At 35.2% G+C, this 17082-nt stretch overlaps 2 protein-coding genes across 2 annotated transcripts; one reads left to right on the forward strand and one right to left on the reverse strand.

Moving 5' to 3' along the window:
• Window positions 1-288: 288 nt before the first annotated feature.
• On the reverse strand, window positions 289-8218 carry LOC123544352 (multifunctional methyltransferase subunit TRM112-like protein). Its single transcript, XM_045330459.2, has 4 exons — window positions 8062-8218; window positions 3359-3460; window positions 2844-2936; window positions 289-1873 (listed from the first exon to the last, which is right to left on the reverse strand). Exons 1-4 carry the CDS (start codon window positions 8137-8139, stop codon window positions 1772-1774), a joined length of 375 nt encoding a protein of 124 aa, XP_045186394.2. The 5' UTR covers window positions 8140-8218; the 3' UTR covers window positions 289-1771.
• A 151-nt stretch (window positions 8219-8369) lies between these two features.
• LOC123544161 (DNA-directed RNA polymerase I subunit RPA12-like) lies at window positions 8370-14609 on the forward strand. The gene is made up of 5 exons (XM_053524413.1): window positions 8370-8454; window positions 11166-11330; window positions 11768-11868; window positions 12433-12542; window positions 14015-14609. Exons 2-5 carry the CDS (start codon window positions 11186-11188, stop codon window positions 14037-14039), a joined length of 381 nt encoding a protein of 126 aa, XP_053380388.1. The 5' UTR covers window positions 8370-8454; window positions 11166-11185; the 3' UTR covers window positions 14040-14609.
• Window positions 14610-17082: the final 2473 nt, after the last annotated feature.

Here is a 17082-nt window from a genome sequence, read left to right on the forward strand (position 1 = left end):
CCACTTTTCTGTGGTACAACATGGATGGTACCTCCAATTTTTAGGTGTATTTTGACATATCTGTACCTTTTAAGAATTTTTTTTTCTTTTTGGTTAAATTTCTTCCCTTTGTTGTTACGGTCCTTTGGACTTAGATATTTTTTCTGAGGACCTTCTTGTCCTCAAGTGCAATGATAACGGGTGAGCGATATAGGGCCATCATGGCCCTCTTGTATCCCTTTCCCCTCTGCGCTACACTAAACGTGAATCAAATACAAGATATGTACAAAAGAAACAACGAAACAGACAACAAGTACATTATGTGTATTTTCATTAAAATCATACAATAATACATTTACTTGAAAAATCCCTTAAAAGAAATTTCATTGACATGAAAATGGAAAAAAACTTGTAAATCATCTCTATACTGGCGTGAAGTGTTCGTTTACAATGGTACCATGTTTTCTAATATGAATTCTGTACTAAAACATGTAAGCACAGGAACATGAAAAAATTGTGCAGATAATGCCATGAAATAACTGCCTGACAATGCCAATGCTCATCTACGCACTAACATGTGGCAGAATACAAGAGTTTTGATTCTTGGCCTTTTCGCTCACCTACTGATGAAAAAGAAATGTATAAAGATTTAAACCTATAACTTGTCTAGTTTTCAAAAATATGGACATGAAGGGAAAAAATACAAAGAAATACCAATTTTCTAAGTTGAAAAACGGCCATAGTTCTGACAAAATGAAAGAAGGAGTTTTGATTCTTGATCTACTTGCTCTTCTAATGATCATATAAAAAGTGTACAAAGCTCCAAAGCTATAGAAAGGGTATGTAAGATTGCTATATTTTTCACGAGTGAGCACCACACACAATATTTTCAAGAGAGGCAAAGCAACAAGTGAAAATATAAAATATGGTGTTCGTGAGATATTATGATCTTACATGTAAGTTTCAAGGAAAAAGTGGACATTAACAAAATCTTTACCAATTACATTTTTAGACTGAAATAGAAGTGCAAACTAGCCCCTCGAAATGAAGAGCATACTAGCCCCTCTAAAGTATTTAAATCAATGTACCGATCCTGCACCTAGCATAGCATCCTGTGACGATGACGAACATATCCAATTACCTAGTGTGTTAATATGAACATGTCCTGAAAGATGGCTGTTAAATGAAGAACAGATTTGTATCTAATTAACATAAACAAGATAAGTTAACAATACAGAATAGCACACTGATGTGGAAAGCATTATATGAGAAATGACTTCTAAACAGTAACATACATGATATCAAAAGCTGAATCTACAAAGTGGACCACTGTCTTAATATTCTGCAATTTCTCTATACACAAAATTTAAACAAATACAGGAAAATGTCTGGTGTTCTTCAATTGGACCTTCACATATTTGCTAGTTAAAAAATTTAGGTACTCAATCTCCACCAATCGCAAAAGATTATCCACAAACATTCAGTCAATACTAACATTATATCTTAATAAATGAAAATGTGAGTCACACTGAGAATGTATAGGCATTTTCTTACTTAACTGTTCACTGATTCACTTGTTTCCTAGAGTCAGATAATGATGCTCTCTCTAAAACACTGTAACAGATACTGGTTTAACTATCTTCAAACCTGACCATAATTTCTTTCATAAAAATTGACGGTTTACAAATTTTCCGTTTAACATTATTTCCTGATCTCTCAGAATCCAGATCTGTTAACAGTTGTCTATAGAGTTGTATTATTTGTACCAGTCACACAATGTTCACAGTTTCCGTCATACTTCATCTTCATTGAGGAGCATGTTTGGTATTCCGTTGTTTACAGGGAACTTTCTTCCACTCTCTGGACACACCAGGTCACCTTCTATCACTTCAACCTACACAAATATACATGTCAGAGAATGAAAACCGTTCCTATCCAAAAACATTGTTAACAGCACATATATTTCCTTATAATTGAAGGACAGCTGATCAACAAAGTTTTGATACTAAATCAGATATGGCAACACAGCATTATGGCAACACAGCACTCAGAATTACTGATTTATTTATTACAGTGTCCAGAAGTGAAAGCTATTCAAACAAAGCTAAAATCTCATCAATCTGTTTGGATGGTAAGTTGGTCTGTCAGAAGACTGAACAAACTAAACGGTTCTCAATCATTAACCTTTAGCGTGCTAGTGGCAACAGATTCTGCCTTTGAGACCAGGGCAGACCAAGATCAGCTAGGTGCAGGCTGATCATGGTCTGCATTGTTCGCTTTTCAGTCTGTAAATTTTCAGTGAACACCCCTTTGAATAACTTGTGATACTGCCCAAATTGAATGATGGACCAATCCATTTCAGAAATTTAGCAGGGTAAAGGTCAACCAATGAACCCTCTAGCCAACAAACTTCATAAAATGACTGCCCATTGTAAACAGATAATGCCTACTGTTTAAGGTGTCAGTCTGTCAATGGTTTACAGTGACCTTGAGTTTAGATTTTTGTTTTAGGCAAAGCGCTGATTTTCCGCAGTATTTCAGTTATGTAACCATGGGTAGTTAACCTAACCAGTGTACAAACCTGTTCTTTGCAAGTAACTACTAACTTCTCCACATGAATCAGGTGGAGGACATGATTTCAGACACAGTGTCTTTTATCAAATTGTCAGCTGAACACACCTTGCCTATGGATCGGACTCGCAACCTCACGATCCACAGATCTGCGCTCTTCCTATTGAGCTAAGCGGGCGGGCAGTCGGTAATATGTCGTTATACCGTGTCTACTTGATGTAACAGACAACTATTAGGTGCTTTAAGGTTGCAACTTTAGTATTCCAGTACCAGAAACTTATAAAAAATCTCACCTCTAAGAGCACATGATGAGTTTTCTTTAAGAAATCTTCATTTTCCTCGTATTGTGGAACAACATCTTGTGGCAAACCCTCACACTTTCCAACCTGTCAACAATAAACGTCAAAGATTTTGATTTTGAAGACCTGTAGCTAAATGATTAAATTTCTCCACTTTTGAAAAATAAGAAAAAGAAACTGGACTATGTAATATACTAGTACACTGGCTGTCAGGGCCCTTTAAGTGCAAATGATATTATTCAGCTTGAGAGTAGGTAACTATTATATATATATGAAAGTATACCTGACACAACTTCAAATAACAGTTGTCATAACAACAGTAGCTCCTTCTGTTTCAAACTGCAGTTCAGGGGCATCCAGCAAAAAGCAACTAAATACATCACATTTCAGTTAACAAATCTAACATTTTCAGTTGGTCCAGATACTATATATGTATTAAATACACTAAAATGTACATACTAAGACTCATTATCAAGGTAAATATATTTTGAGAGATGGTCTTAACTTACATCAGTGGCAGCCTGTCTCAGGGCTGGCCAGTCTATTTTTGGGATCATTCTTGCTACAAATTCTGGATTGAAGTCCACTGACTTCACTTCAACCTTTGATGCCTGAAAATATATAGAATAAAATTTGTACTGCATGCATGTACATATTGTACATCCCTTTGTCTTTACACGTAAAGGTCTTACAGTAAATTTTTACAAAAGGCTTCTGTGAGAAAATTGCACTTAAGATAACAATTTCACATACCTGTATAGAAAAAAAATCCACATGTAGCTTTCAATGAAACATTTCATAGATGAAGATTTACCTATTTTCAAATGAATTAAAATATAGTGTAAAACATTTGGTGTAAATAGAGGATATTTGTTTGTTTTGAGTGAATATGGAATATATCTCACTAAGAAGTGAGAAAATTTCAAATATTTTCACGAGCGCGCAGCGCGAGTGAAAATGTTAACATTTTCTCACTTCGAGGTGAGATATATTCCATATTCACGAAAAACAAACAAATTTTCTTTTTATTTTATGCTCAATTACCCTGAGATGTGCATTCTGCAACAGTTTTTAATCTCAACGCGGGAAACGGGCGCGCGTAAACAGGCATGACATCAGACGTGTTGTGACGTTATAAAGACGCACACAACATAAAAGTTCCATTTTATATTATTTCTTGCTGCGTAACGTTATGAAATTATCATTAAATAAAATAATTTTAATTGAGAAATATACTATAAAGAGCAAAGTGCGACTACAATTTTCATCCTGTTTTAAGCAAATAATTAAAAATTCATACACAATGTAAGCGGGGCGGAGCTATATCTCTCACAGTGTAAAAAATATAGATTTCAATGTTTTCACAGTGTGAGTGATGAAATATGAAAATATTTAACTGATAGAATACAGTATTTCATTAGTTAGCATAAAATAATTCTGACTAGTAGTTTGAGAGAAGATGTTAAAAGTAAAAATGTTGATGTAGGAAGATAGACGATGTGGACAGATGCCAGACCATGCACCTACACTAATAGCTCACCCTAAACAGAGTTCAGTGAGCTAAAAACAAAAACATATTTTTATTCAGTGATGCTGACTTTAAACTATAAAACAGCAAAAACAGACTTTCATTTGAACAGTTTTGATGTCAAAAAAAGAGAACTGCTACCGGTAAATAGACCTATAACTTGTGTACCTACCATAAACTGAATCAAAATACAATGAAAAAGTAAAAATTTTAGCACTACTAAGTGTTTTCACTGCTTATGAAAAGAAATAAATGCGCTACGTTGAAAATGACATTGTTATTGATAATATATCTAGCAAGATGACAAATTCTTATATGCTTGTTTCTGTTAAAACACGCTTACGCTAAAATGACGGCAAGTTAACGTGCGATGACGTCAATGTTTTTGTAGTGACCAAGAAAGAGCGCTTCTTTATTTCATCTACTGTTTAAGGGCATATTATAATCAAAATAATGTATAGCAAAATCATGTTTTACCTTGATACACTCAAAATCAGTTATATGTCGCCTGAATAATCCCACGGACGTATAACCTCTTTCTGTGTATTAATAATGTTAAAACAAGGTTTTTCTACTGTAACACATTATTTCTTAAATCTTGCACATTACACAATGCAACTTTAAGCGATTTCACAAAATGTTATCATAGCTGATAAAATGTTTTAGAACTTAAAACTAAGGTCTATAAACTAAACTAAGGAATAAAATTAAACTACAGTAAAACACCGCTCGCTCGAGGTCGCAAGGGGATGAGCAAAATGCTCGAGTTATCCATGGTTTCGAGCGACCCAAACATTGACCAACATACGAAGAAATCTAAAGCTTGTTTTACCAACTGTCATTGGGACCGTTTGCAGAGTAAACGGTGATGCGTAATAATAACATACTTGTGACATTTTTCAAAAACATACGTATTAAAAACGTTATCTATTGATAGACGTTTCAATATATAATTTGTAAATGGCACATGTGAAGAAACAACTAAGATTTTCTTTTATTCATCAACAAGTGCATATCATAATTATCGTCTGAATTTTATGAAACGGCTATATTATTTCCTTCATTTGCATGCAAACAATTGCTGATTAAAATACTAAGATCTCATAACTATCTTCTCGATCCCGCAGACAAGATGCTTTAAGTAATCAGTAATTGATCGATATTTGATCAATAAAACTTTTCTTTAAGATTTTATCAATAATTATTCTCATCATAAGATCAACTATACCGACAAACAAACATTTAAGATAGTCTGGGAATAGACTACGCAATTTTAACGGTGTGTGAAAATGTTTAATTAACCGACACATTCTGACCGCCGAGGGTGTGAAAAAGTTTGACACCTCTGCTCGAGTTAGCCAGAAGTAACAAATAGTAAATTAATATACAGGGACCAGGTTTCATGCTCGAGCGATCGAGTTATCGATGCTCGACCCAGCCATGGTAATATCACATAGAAAATAGAAGGAAATCGGCCGGGACCACATGAATTGCTCGAGCGAGCCCGGGTGCTCGAGTCATCGATGCTCGAGCGAGCGGTGTTTCACTGTATTATTGTACCTTATTAAAACCTGTCTTATTGTTTTCTGTCCAAAATCTCAATTACTTTGGGAATGAGTGTGTAGAAAACATAAAAGGAGGCCAAGTGAATAAAAATTGTTAAATTCTTGATATTTGAGTCAGGTGCACATAATGGTTATTTGTTTCATATTCTATAAACTTAATACTGTATGTAAAAAATTCATATAAATCATGTACATTATAATCTTGTTCTGGTCTTACTACCATTAAAACAGGCAGTTCCACACGTACCAACAACAAATATCCTCAGCTTTGCTTTAAACCTGTGATAATCAAATAATATCCAGTTTTATCAGTTCAAATTATTCCAATCAAAAACTTTTGACCATTAGAATCTCAATGATAACCTCTTGCGCACTGTCATAAGAGGATACTTCACTCTTAAGTTATGTCTAAGATTTTTTTCCTGTGTTTTTTATAAATTATTTGGACTTCAAATAAGAAGGCCTTCATATTTTCCGCATTTGAAAAACTAGGAGGAGCTGCTACAAAATTTTATTTTCAGACAAGTGGGTCTTCCGATTAGCTAGCCTTAATTATAAGCTCCTATGTTATTGCCCGACTATACCAAAGGAACCGGCACAGAATCAATCTGGTCTACTAGGCGCATAATTGGGGACAGGTAATTGAATATTTATCTTTCACTTGGTGCGGCCAAAGAGGTCTTAATCAAAGCCGGTTTTCGCTTAAAATGTGGACGTGTATTTTTGACATTTTGGTAACATGGGAAAGAATGTTGTATATGCTCAAGTGAAAATAAATTTTAGTATGAGAAGCACTACCAGGTCACAGCAGTGTGATTCTGGTGTGATATTACAGTAAGCAAATGTGACAAAAGAAATCTCTCTTAGAAGATACACAACTCCTACTGTTTATATATCATAAATTATTCTTTCAAATGAGGTTACGTAAGGCCTTGTTTTCTGAAATGGGTTTAGCTATGTAGTGATAGTAGGTTTACAGGCCACTTCCATTTTCCCACTTGCTGTTGGGTTAACTCTAGTCAAACTAATCCGACGTAAACAGTTTGTTTTATATTGTGATGGTCAAACTTTTATACTGCAACTGGTGGCTGCAAAAGTCAGAAATTAAAAAGCAGCCACTCAGCGACAGTAAGCTTGTCACGGCAAAGAGCTATAAAAATAAATAGATTGGCAACTTGAAAGGCATACAGAGCAAATCTCGCCAAAAAAAACTGTGACAACTGAATGAGATCTCGTTTACCGGAAGTGACGCGTTCTCCACGCGCCATTTTGTATGCAAAAGCAATTATTCATCGATAAATCTATTATCACCGTTTGACCACGTTTCTTTTGATGGTAAGAAACGTGTACTTTGTGTCTTAAGAGTTAAAGACTATTTTACATTAAACTAATATTGTTTTAGAAGCCAACATGTATTTTAAATGTAGTTTTAAAGTCACAAATTGTAACTCCATGCTCGCCGATGTTTGTTTTTACTAAGATAACGCCGATTCACGCTCTGACACAAGATCATGCGAGATTACTGCCAGTTGCCATTCTGTGTATTTTATACTTCTTTGGTCTAGGTTAACTCTAGCAACATGGTTATAGTACGTTTTTTATCACCGACAGGGAGTACTACGACCGAGTAACTTGGGAAACCTGATAGTGACTTTTTTACCCCCCCACCAAACATGGCCAAAATGTATCAGTATTGAATGAGGCCATTACCATAAAAGATAGAGATTGCCTCAGTTGACCCAGCTGTAAATGGGTACCAGCAAATTGCTAGGGGTGAGGTATAATTGGTTTTAACTGTTCTTAATATAGGGTCGCAGAAAAGCTCTACAGAGCTTATGTTAATTGTTTCACCAAGCAACGGTAAATAAAACTTAAATTACCTTTTTACCCCAGTAGGGACTTGGTATTTTCTCTCCCAGGGTTTACTTTAGCTATGTGTCGCAGCTGTGTGAAAATTGTCACTTTTTTGTATAGAATATGGAATATTATTTAGGCGTGTGTGACCCAAAACCTGTACCTTTTACTTTTAAAAGTTTAGTCTTTTAATAGGGCATCAAATTTCACCTCCTTTCAGACAACTGAAAATTTTAACTTGATTAAGTTGATACAGCAGTTTTACCTGAATGCCTAATGGAAATCCTTTCGTTACGCCTTTAATTATATTCGATGTCAGCATATTATGTGTTAAAAGTTTCATATTTCTGTTTATTTTACTGCTTCTCCCAGTTCTCCCAGCGAGTTGTTTACTTCAGCAACCAATAAAATGTATTTTCAACGAAAATTTTGAGATTGATTACTTCCAATTCAGCACCATTTTTGAAAAAAGTTTTTAAGACTTTAGTTCTGACAGCTGTAATTATTTTTTCTATAAATATTTTCGATGTCATTCTCAGTGTTTAACCTATGACTTATTTTATTTAAAATCTGGTTCGTTCAAAGATACACAAAACTGTATATAACCAATATGTCAGCCCCCATGAACATGTGATTTAGAAACTATAACCAAACTAAAGTATGTTGAAGTTGATAAGTTTAAAACCACATGGAACACATTGATTAGATGATATCAGGCTGGGCACATCTCCCAATCGGGGTAAATTACCTCGTTCGGGGTAATATACCCCGATCGGGGTACAACTAGAACAATAGAAAAGTACAAAACATTTGATTTTTTTTGTTCTTTAAAGTGCTAACATAAATATTTTTACATCTACATCTACGGGGTTACTCCCAACAATCAATTTCTGATCATAACTGGGAGGTCGGGGCAGTTATTAAAAACATGTTGCTATGTTACATGATACATGATATGCATGTGTTAAGAGAGTAAAAGCAGTAATATGTACAGCTTTGTTAAAAATAAAAACAGGATGATGACATTAGTACATATGCGAGTCTAGGTCAGATGTGAAGCACTGAAGGTTCACACTGTCCTTGATGTTATAAGGCAAGGCGTTCCAGTATCTGATCGTGCGGGGGAAAAAGGAGTTCATATGATATTGTGTTCTTGAAGATGGAATGATAAACTAAAGCTTTATATCATCATTACAAATATGCCTATGTACCATTTTATCAATTTTGCATATGTTAAAAAATGGTGAAAATCTGAAATTTTTACAACAAAAATCTGTTAAAAAATTATCATATTGTCAACTGTTTATATCATACGAAGTTGACTCAAGAATATGAGCATTAGCACTCCCTTAATAAAAAAGTTATCAAACATTTTGTACTTTTCTGTTGTTCTTGTTTTACCCCGATCGGGGTATATTACCCCGAACGAGATAATTTACCCCGATTGGGAGATGTGCCCAGTCTGGATATCTCTACGTAGATTTAAAGGGGGGAGGGGTTGGGGGGCGGGGGGAGAGAATCGTCAATATGTATATTCAAAAGTACAAGATATGTTTTTTATGAAACTTGGGACTAGGGCAATATGTGGAAGATATATGCCATTTAATGTCAGCCTGCTTGACATGTATAAGCAATGTTAGGCAGGGCAACATATGGCCATGCGAAATTTGTCAGGGCGGTGTTCGGCAAAGCTACATTTGTCACAGTGACATTCAACAGGGCAATGTTTACTGGGGCACCATAATGACATTTGGTAGATCAAGGAGCATGGTGAACTTCTCTGGGATGTTGTTAAGCAGGGGCGCAATAACAACATTTGTCATTGTGTCACTGCGACAGAATGAAGTAAATTAATGAAATGGCAAAATTAAATCAACTTCTATATTTTGTCAAGAATTTATATATGTATACAACAGGACAGTCACTGAGATTAGATTATATAAATCTTCATTTTCTGAAGTTTTGAACTGCATTAGAGGGATGGTATTCTGACATATGAGATGTATATGTAGTGAAATGAGCTATCCAAATAAGCTGAATTAGTAATTAAGGCTATCTCTAAGGCTGTAACTATATAAAACTGTGTTGCCCAGTAAAATAGCGAAGTTATTGTATGTTATTATTAACTCCAGTATTGCCATTCCTCTTGATTCCGTCACCCTACTGGCACCTCAACAACTGCAAATATTAAATTGTGATTCTGGCTATGTAGCAGAGTTGTTAAAACTTCCAGCAAAGATCTTCTTGGTTAGTGGTTAGTGAGGAGTATTTTCAATAATAAGAGTCTGATAGTTAGCTGCTGAAGTCCATTGTAGGGTATAAGATTCTTTGGCTATTACTTGTTGCATACTCAAGGGAGGGTCTGACAATAGTAGTGTAGGTGTCTGCTTTAAACTTACGATTAAGGTCTGTAATTATGCAGTATCCCTTACCAGCAGTGTTGTTTGTTAAGATCTTTAAGTAAGTTATCTTCTGCTTCAGGTCATCGCTGTGTGTCATGAAAGGTGTTTGCTTTTATCTCATTTGTGAGGGTTTCACAATAGAGAGTTTGTTGTGTATTGATTGGATATCCCTGGTTGATACAACTCTGTGCATAGCAGTAAAGAACTGCATCATATAAATGATAACCCAGAGGACATTACAAACTAGGTTTTCCCTTGTACTTGCACAAGTCTGTCTTTACCATTTTGATGACTGCTGTATTCTCGAGATTTTTAATTCACCCATTTACAAGTGATTGTTCTAAGATCAATTAACAGTATAGTAATTTGGCTTATCAGTGTGGCATATTTCTGTAGTTTTCATCTAAGTTATCGTCACAAGATGATGATTGGAGCTCATCCAAGATTTGGGGCTAGAGATAGCAGGTTTTGTTATGTGAAATAGTGACGCTAATTAATGTAGGTCTGAGCAGGACTGTTAAGTCTAGCAGCTGTCCCATTTTGAAAATTATAATATAATCATGGGAGACTGAGTGTCTTAGTTAGTACCTACCTATTACTATATTATTAGCATTTTGAAGTTTGGGGAAATGAGACAAGAAACTTGTAAAAAATGATTTACATGTTCATATTGATGCCACTCAATAGTGTATGCCAGGCAGATTTCAGGCCCTGACTGGACCTGCCTGTGCCCAACCAATATTAGAATTACAATATAATAATTCAGTTATGCATAGTGTGTAACAGATTGAATTGAGAAAAAAAGAACACTCTTCTGACCACAGCTAGTCTGTTTTAATTGTTTTTTTTAATGGTTAAACAGATATGAAATAGGTTCAGAAACAAAATCTATTGTCCAGTGCAAAATGACGTTTTCTACATGTAGAGTGCATTCAAGTATTAAACATTAGGTTTGACAATTTTCCAGATACCTTATATTGACAGACCATGGCAAAGACAACATCTGTATCGAAGCACGAGATGTTTATAACAGACCTAGATTTCTGTCCGAGATGTGGAACAGTCCTGCCACTACCTGGTACTGCGGATGTTGTCACGTGTAGACAGTGCAACTTTAAGATTGATGTTAGAGGTAAGTGACTATTTTCCATCAAACATTCTTTGAATGAGAGTTATTTCTACCATCTGGTGGAGGCACATTGGTGTGATGGTAGAGGCGTAGAGATTTTAGGGATAGAATGTCTCCTAACCTGGAGGTTGCGGGTTGGAATCCTGTGAGAGCCGGATTTGACCATGATCTCTGCAATTCCTTACTAAAGGAAAAGTTCATGGTTGGAAGCAGTCAGCAAGGATAAGTAATATAAGTTGTAAGAACTTTCTCAATGATTCATTTAAAAAAAAGAAGTTAAAATTTTCTATCTTCTGTATAGCTCTGTATACTTTTCATCAGTATTCTTGATCGAAAGATTTTAACAACATTTTTAAATTCTTGAAATGGTAGAGTGCAAGAAAAGTAGGGAAAGCAGCAATGTTTTTGATAATTGTTGACCAGTGTGCATGCTATTTTAGACTTTGATGGTATAGAGATACACACGAAGGCAGAGTTCAACAATCCAGACACATTCCTAAAGAAAACAGAAGATGCAGAATCAGAACTAAAGGGACCGACGGTACTGTTCTGCAGTTTTATTTATTTAAGTGGATTTAAGTGGATTTTGAATGATTTTATATTTTGAGTTTCTTTTTACAATGGAGGGTTACTTTTCCTTGAAGGCATTGATTTCATTACATTAAAGATGAAACAATGTTGGACATACATCTGGTATTGAATTTTACCCTCTAAGTGAGTTTATCTTTGGAAAATCACAAATAATCCAGAAGTCTTTTGGACCTGTTTGAAGTTAGTGACTGAACTAAAATCTAGAAATTCCAGTGAAAGTGTAACATTTGAAGTAAAATTTATTAGCAACAAAATTTTGATAGAGAATTAAATTATTGTCTTTTTGGTTTTAAACTTTAAATTCTTTGGCCTAATGGTTGATTCGGTTTCTGTGAAGTTGTATACATTATTTTTAAGGTGATTCACTATACAGTAAAATATGTAAAAAATGGCAGATTTTTTTTTTAATTTTTGGTTTTGGAGAAATCAAAGAAGTTCCTCTTTTTCGTGCCTCGTTACTGTAAGGTAAACCAGTTAAAATTGATTATATTCATCTGTTCTACTTTTCTGACAGGTTGACAGAAAATGTGCCAAGTGTGGTAATGAGGAAATGATTTATACAACGAGACAGACTCGGTCAGCTGATGAAGGGCAGACGGTGTTCTTTACTTGTCCTCAATGCAGGTAAGCAAAAACATGGACATACTGTTTTGTTGACTTTTATATTCATTGCAGGTAAATGAGCACACTGTTCTTTATTTGTCTTTTATCTTTCAGTGTAGATAAACAGGGAAGTATAGCATTGATTCTTTACTTGTTCTCAGTTCAGGTAAGTGAACAAGGACAAACACTGTTCTTTACTTGTTCTAGTTAAACAAACAGTGGAACACTGTGTTCAGTTCTTTACTAGTCTGGTCCAAAATTATGTAAGCTAACAAATCACACAGATCTTTACTTGTGTCAAATTGGGTTAGCAGGGTAAGCAGATAGTGACATGATTTGTTCTTTACTTGTCATAAAGTAGTTAACCAGAGTAGGCAGACGGGCACATTGTGTTCACCCAAATAAGGTAAGCAGAGTAGGGCACACTGTGTTGGGTTCGTTACTTTTATCAGATTAGATAAGCAGACAAGGCTAACTTGACTTGAATTCAGAATAGCAGTCAAGGGATACTGTGATCTTTATTTGTCCTTAGTACGGGTAAACAGATAAATGTGTCAGCTTCTGACATAGGTATACTATTTTCAATGACATGGCATACTGGGTGTGTGGTGCTTGAACAGGTTTTCTACATAGTTTCTATGTTATGGCAAGATATTTCTCTTTCATCACTGTGTGAATTATAAACATGCATATCTTATTATGTCTCCCACCACACAGTGGTGTGGGAGACATATTAATTTACTCCTGTCTGTGTGTCTGTCTGTCACAAATCTTGTCCACAATCTTTCAGTCGAACATTTCTCATCTGATCCTTACCAAAGTTAAACAAAATATGTTTGCCAAGAAGTCCTCGGTCAAGTTCGATAACTAGCCAAATTGGTCCAGGCACTTTGGAATTATGGCCCTTGAATTACCCAATATCAGCCTTTTTACTCTTCAAAGGTATAATTGTAACCAGTAAACAATATGTAAAGACTGACTTACTATTTAGATTATTAGGCAGTTGTGGGAGACATGTGCTTTTCTCAAAAGCAGCTCTAGTTTGAGAAATAAAATTATCATGATTATACATGTTAAAATTCTATAAGGCTTTAAATTTTATGTTAAAAACTGACAAACCATGTGTCTACATAGATGTTATGCATAATTATGTTGTTAGAAAAACACTACTTTCATTACTACATATGAACAAATGGTGTAAGAGCCATAAAGGGAGATAATAAAAAATATTCAAACCTTCGGCATATACTGCAGAAAACAACTATCAAAAATATGATTTAACATGTAATTAATATATATTGCCTGCTCATAAAAAAATTGTGGCAGGCACATTATCAACAAAAGAATTACGAGCCTTTAAATTAACATGTTTATATGTAGGTCGATAATTTAAAGGGCCATAATGCCTTTGTTAAAATGTGGCTTAATCAAGGAACTGAAGTGTTGGACTGTCAATTTGCTCATGATGTATTTTTTTATGCTTTTTTTTTCAGATTTCAAGAGATTGAGTATTCTTGATACACAGAATTTTGTTACAGAGCTTTTGCTGTTGTTCTGACTGGAAATAATAGTGTGTAATCATGTACAACATGGACTATTTACCCTGCAGATGGTTAGCTGAAAATGAACATTCATTATAATTATTACATTGACGATGTACATATAGATTTTGAGTTTGTGCCTGCTTTAATATTAATTTTATACAAAACAATGAGAAAAAAGGCAGTTGAAATGATTTTCCTTTCTGTTTCTGTTAATCCAGCTCAAAACACGTTCATATGCTTACTGTTCCTTTTTGTAGGGATTTGGTATATTTTATATGAAAAAGCAAATTTTTGTTTAGAATGACTGACTGAATAACAATGAAAACAGTTCAGATTCTCATTATAACCACTGAACTGAGTCTGTCTATTGTTACCATTAAAGAAGAGTATGTCCATTGTTGCCACTAAACTGTGTTCATTATAACAACTTAACTTTAAGGACTCTTAGACAAAAATAGCATTGAAGAATTGTTCTTTGTTATATGAAAATGTATACAATGTTATGTTGTTGTTACACATCTGTAATAAATTGAAAACTACTCTTTATGCAGTTATCGTTCTGACCTGTTACTTTTAACATGAGGAATGTGTATCTTCTCATCATTAACTAGAGCTGCTTTTGAGAAAAGCGCATGTCTCCCACAACTGCCTAATCATCTAAATAGTAAGTCAGACTTTATATACTGTTTATTTAATCCACATGTGCATGTACTTTCCTGACACCAAAAGGACGCCTATATAGGCGCCAGTTTAGGGGTAAAACTGCGCAAGAAATCTAAGAGTAATTCAAGGGCCATAATTCTGAAGTGCCTAGGCCAATTTGGCTAGTTATCGAATTTGGCTGAGCACTTATTGGCAGACACATTTTGTTGAAGTTTGGTGAAGATCGGATGAGAAATGTTCGATTTAGAGTGCGGACAAGCTTTGTGACAGACGGACAGACACACAGACTGGAGTAAATCAATCTGTCTCCCACACCACTGTGTGGTGGGAGACATAATAAATATCTTAGCTCACCTGAATAAAGGGTATGCTGATAGTATAGGCGGATGGTCCCTGGGTCCATCATCCAAAAATATTACTTAAATATCATCTTCATTGAATCTAATGGTCAAAATAATATCAAAACTGGGTCTATAACCTTCTTAGATGAACTAGCGTCTTCAAGTGGGTCTGTTGACTGCATTACAGCTATAAATAACAAGAGCTCGTCAAACACGAAATGCGCCCTCCCTCCTTGATGAATTCATTAATTGCACCAGGAACAGAAATTATATGCTCACTGTAAACAAAAGTTCTACTGTTCTGGTTCAGTGTGACCTTGACCTTATATCTATTAACCTCAAAATCAACAGGGGTCATCTGCTGGTCATGATCAACCTTCCTGTTAAGTTTAGTAATTATAGGCCCAAGTGTTCTCCAGTAATTGTCTGGAAACGCTTTAAATATTCTGGTTCAAGATGAACCTCTCTATCATCTTTCATGAGCCTTGGCCCAAGCATTCTGAAGTTATCCTCCAGAAGTTGTTCAACTGTTTCTGGCCAATGTGAACTTGAACTTTGACTGACCTCAAAATCAATAGGGTCATCTGCTGTGATAACCAACCTCCCTATCAACTTTCATGATCCTAGGCCCAAGCAATCTTGAGTTATCATCTGGAAACGGATTGGTCTACATTCCTACCGACAGACAGACCGACCAACCGACATCTGCAAAACAATATATCCCTCCTTCTCCGAAGGGGGGCATAAAAAGCAATTATAGTGCAAACCTGTCGGAATATATACCAGCACAGAAATTTAATTCTGAATTTTGAAATAGCCTTCTTATTGGACGGTTACCGCACTTGACTATGTTATGTGTATCTCTATAAATTGAGTTTATAGAGATACACATAATATATAATATCGAGGGCTGAACGCAATACTGTAGTAACTCCTATTAAATAAAGAAGGACTTACGACAGTATTGCGTTCAACCCTCGATATGTATGTTAGAGATTAAAGAAAATACACTAGTGATTGAGGGATGAATCTTTCTAAAGATCCTACAAATAGTTCTACTTGAATGCGTTGCAGAGCTCCCAGAGTTTAAAACAGAATAAACTTTAAAACTGTTTCTTCTCATGACCTGTAGAAGCAGTCATTAAAATCTTTCTTAATAAAAAATAGTACTCGGTGCCATTCAGACTATCATTTGCCACTTTCTGCATAACAGTCATGTTCCAGGTATACTGGAAAATAGTGAATAAACTTTGTTGGCAGCTCCAAATTTGATGAATCTGTCTCACTTAGACACTAACAAGATAAGCCAATAGCAGAGGGACCACAAGACATACCAAAAGAACTTCATACAGGGATTTCCTTTTGGTCACAAATTAAAATTAGGAGTTCATATTACATTAACAGTGGTTTAGCAGCTTTGTGTGTCCATCTGTGTTTGCACTAGATAACGACAATGAACCTCTGGGTATAAGAGTATCAATTCATTTTCAAAATATTTTTTACTACAGCTGGATGGTGAGAGGCACCAAATACTTTGCTTATTTTATGACTTACTGATGAAATTCAAAAATAATTTATCACTTGTATAGTAAAAAGATGCTGATGTTAATTTGTATACTGAAACTATAAAATAGATGAACAGTTTGGGGTTTTGTTGGGTTGATTTGGGGTTTTGTTGGGTTGAGTCACACCAATACTATGTCAATGGTGACTTTTCCAGTTTTGTTGGGTTGAGTCACACCAATACTACATCAATGGTGACTTTTCCAGTTTTGTTGGGTTGAGTCATACCAATACTACATGTATGTCAATGGTGACTTTTCCAGTTTTGTTGGGTTGAGTCACACCAATACTATGTCAATGGTGACTTTTCCAGTTTTGTTGGGTTGAGTCACACCAATACTATGTCAATGTTGACTTTCAGCTGTTAATGGTAGAGGACCCTAGGTGATCCTACAGGGGTTATTCCTGTAATAGGCAGGCACCTAGGTAGAACCACTAGGTGATCCTACA

This window comes from Mercenaria mercenaria, chromosome 15, assembly GCF_021730395.1.
Source record: "Mercenaria mercenaria strain notata chromosome 15, MADL_Memer_1, whole genome shotgun sequence".
NCBI lineage: Eukaryota > Metazoa > Mollusca > Bivalvia > Venerida > Veneridae > Mercenaria > Mercenaria mercenaria.

Coding starts and splice junctions, on each gene's coding strand:
- LOC123544352 (XM_045330459.2), bottom strand. CDS start 8,139: ATGAAACTTTTAACACATAATATGCTGACATCGAATATAATTAAAGGC. Junction 3,461..8,061: donor GATTTCCATTAGGCATTCAG/GTAAAACTGCTG, acceptor ATATATTTTCAG/GCATCAAAGGTTGAAGTGAA. Junction 1,874..2,843: donor CTCATCATGTGCTCTTAGAG/GTGAGATTTTTT, acceptor ATATTTGTGTAG/GTTGAAGTGATAGAAGGTGA.
- LOC123544161 (XM_053524413.1), top strand. CDS start 11,186: ATGGCAAAGACAACATCTGTATCGAAGCACGAGATGTTTATAACAGAC. Junction 11,331..11,767: donor CTTTAAGATTGATGTTAGAG/GTAAGTGACTAT, acceptor ATGCTATTTTAG/ACTTTGATGGTATAGAGATA. Junction 11,869..12,432: donor CAGAACTAAAGGGACCGACG/GTACTGTTCTGC, acceptor CTTTTCTGACAG/GTTGACAGAAAATGTGCCAA.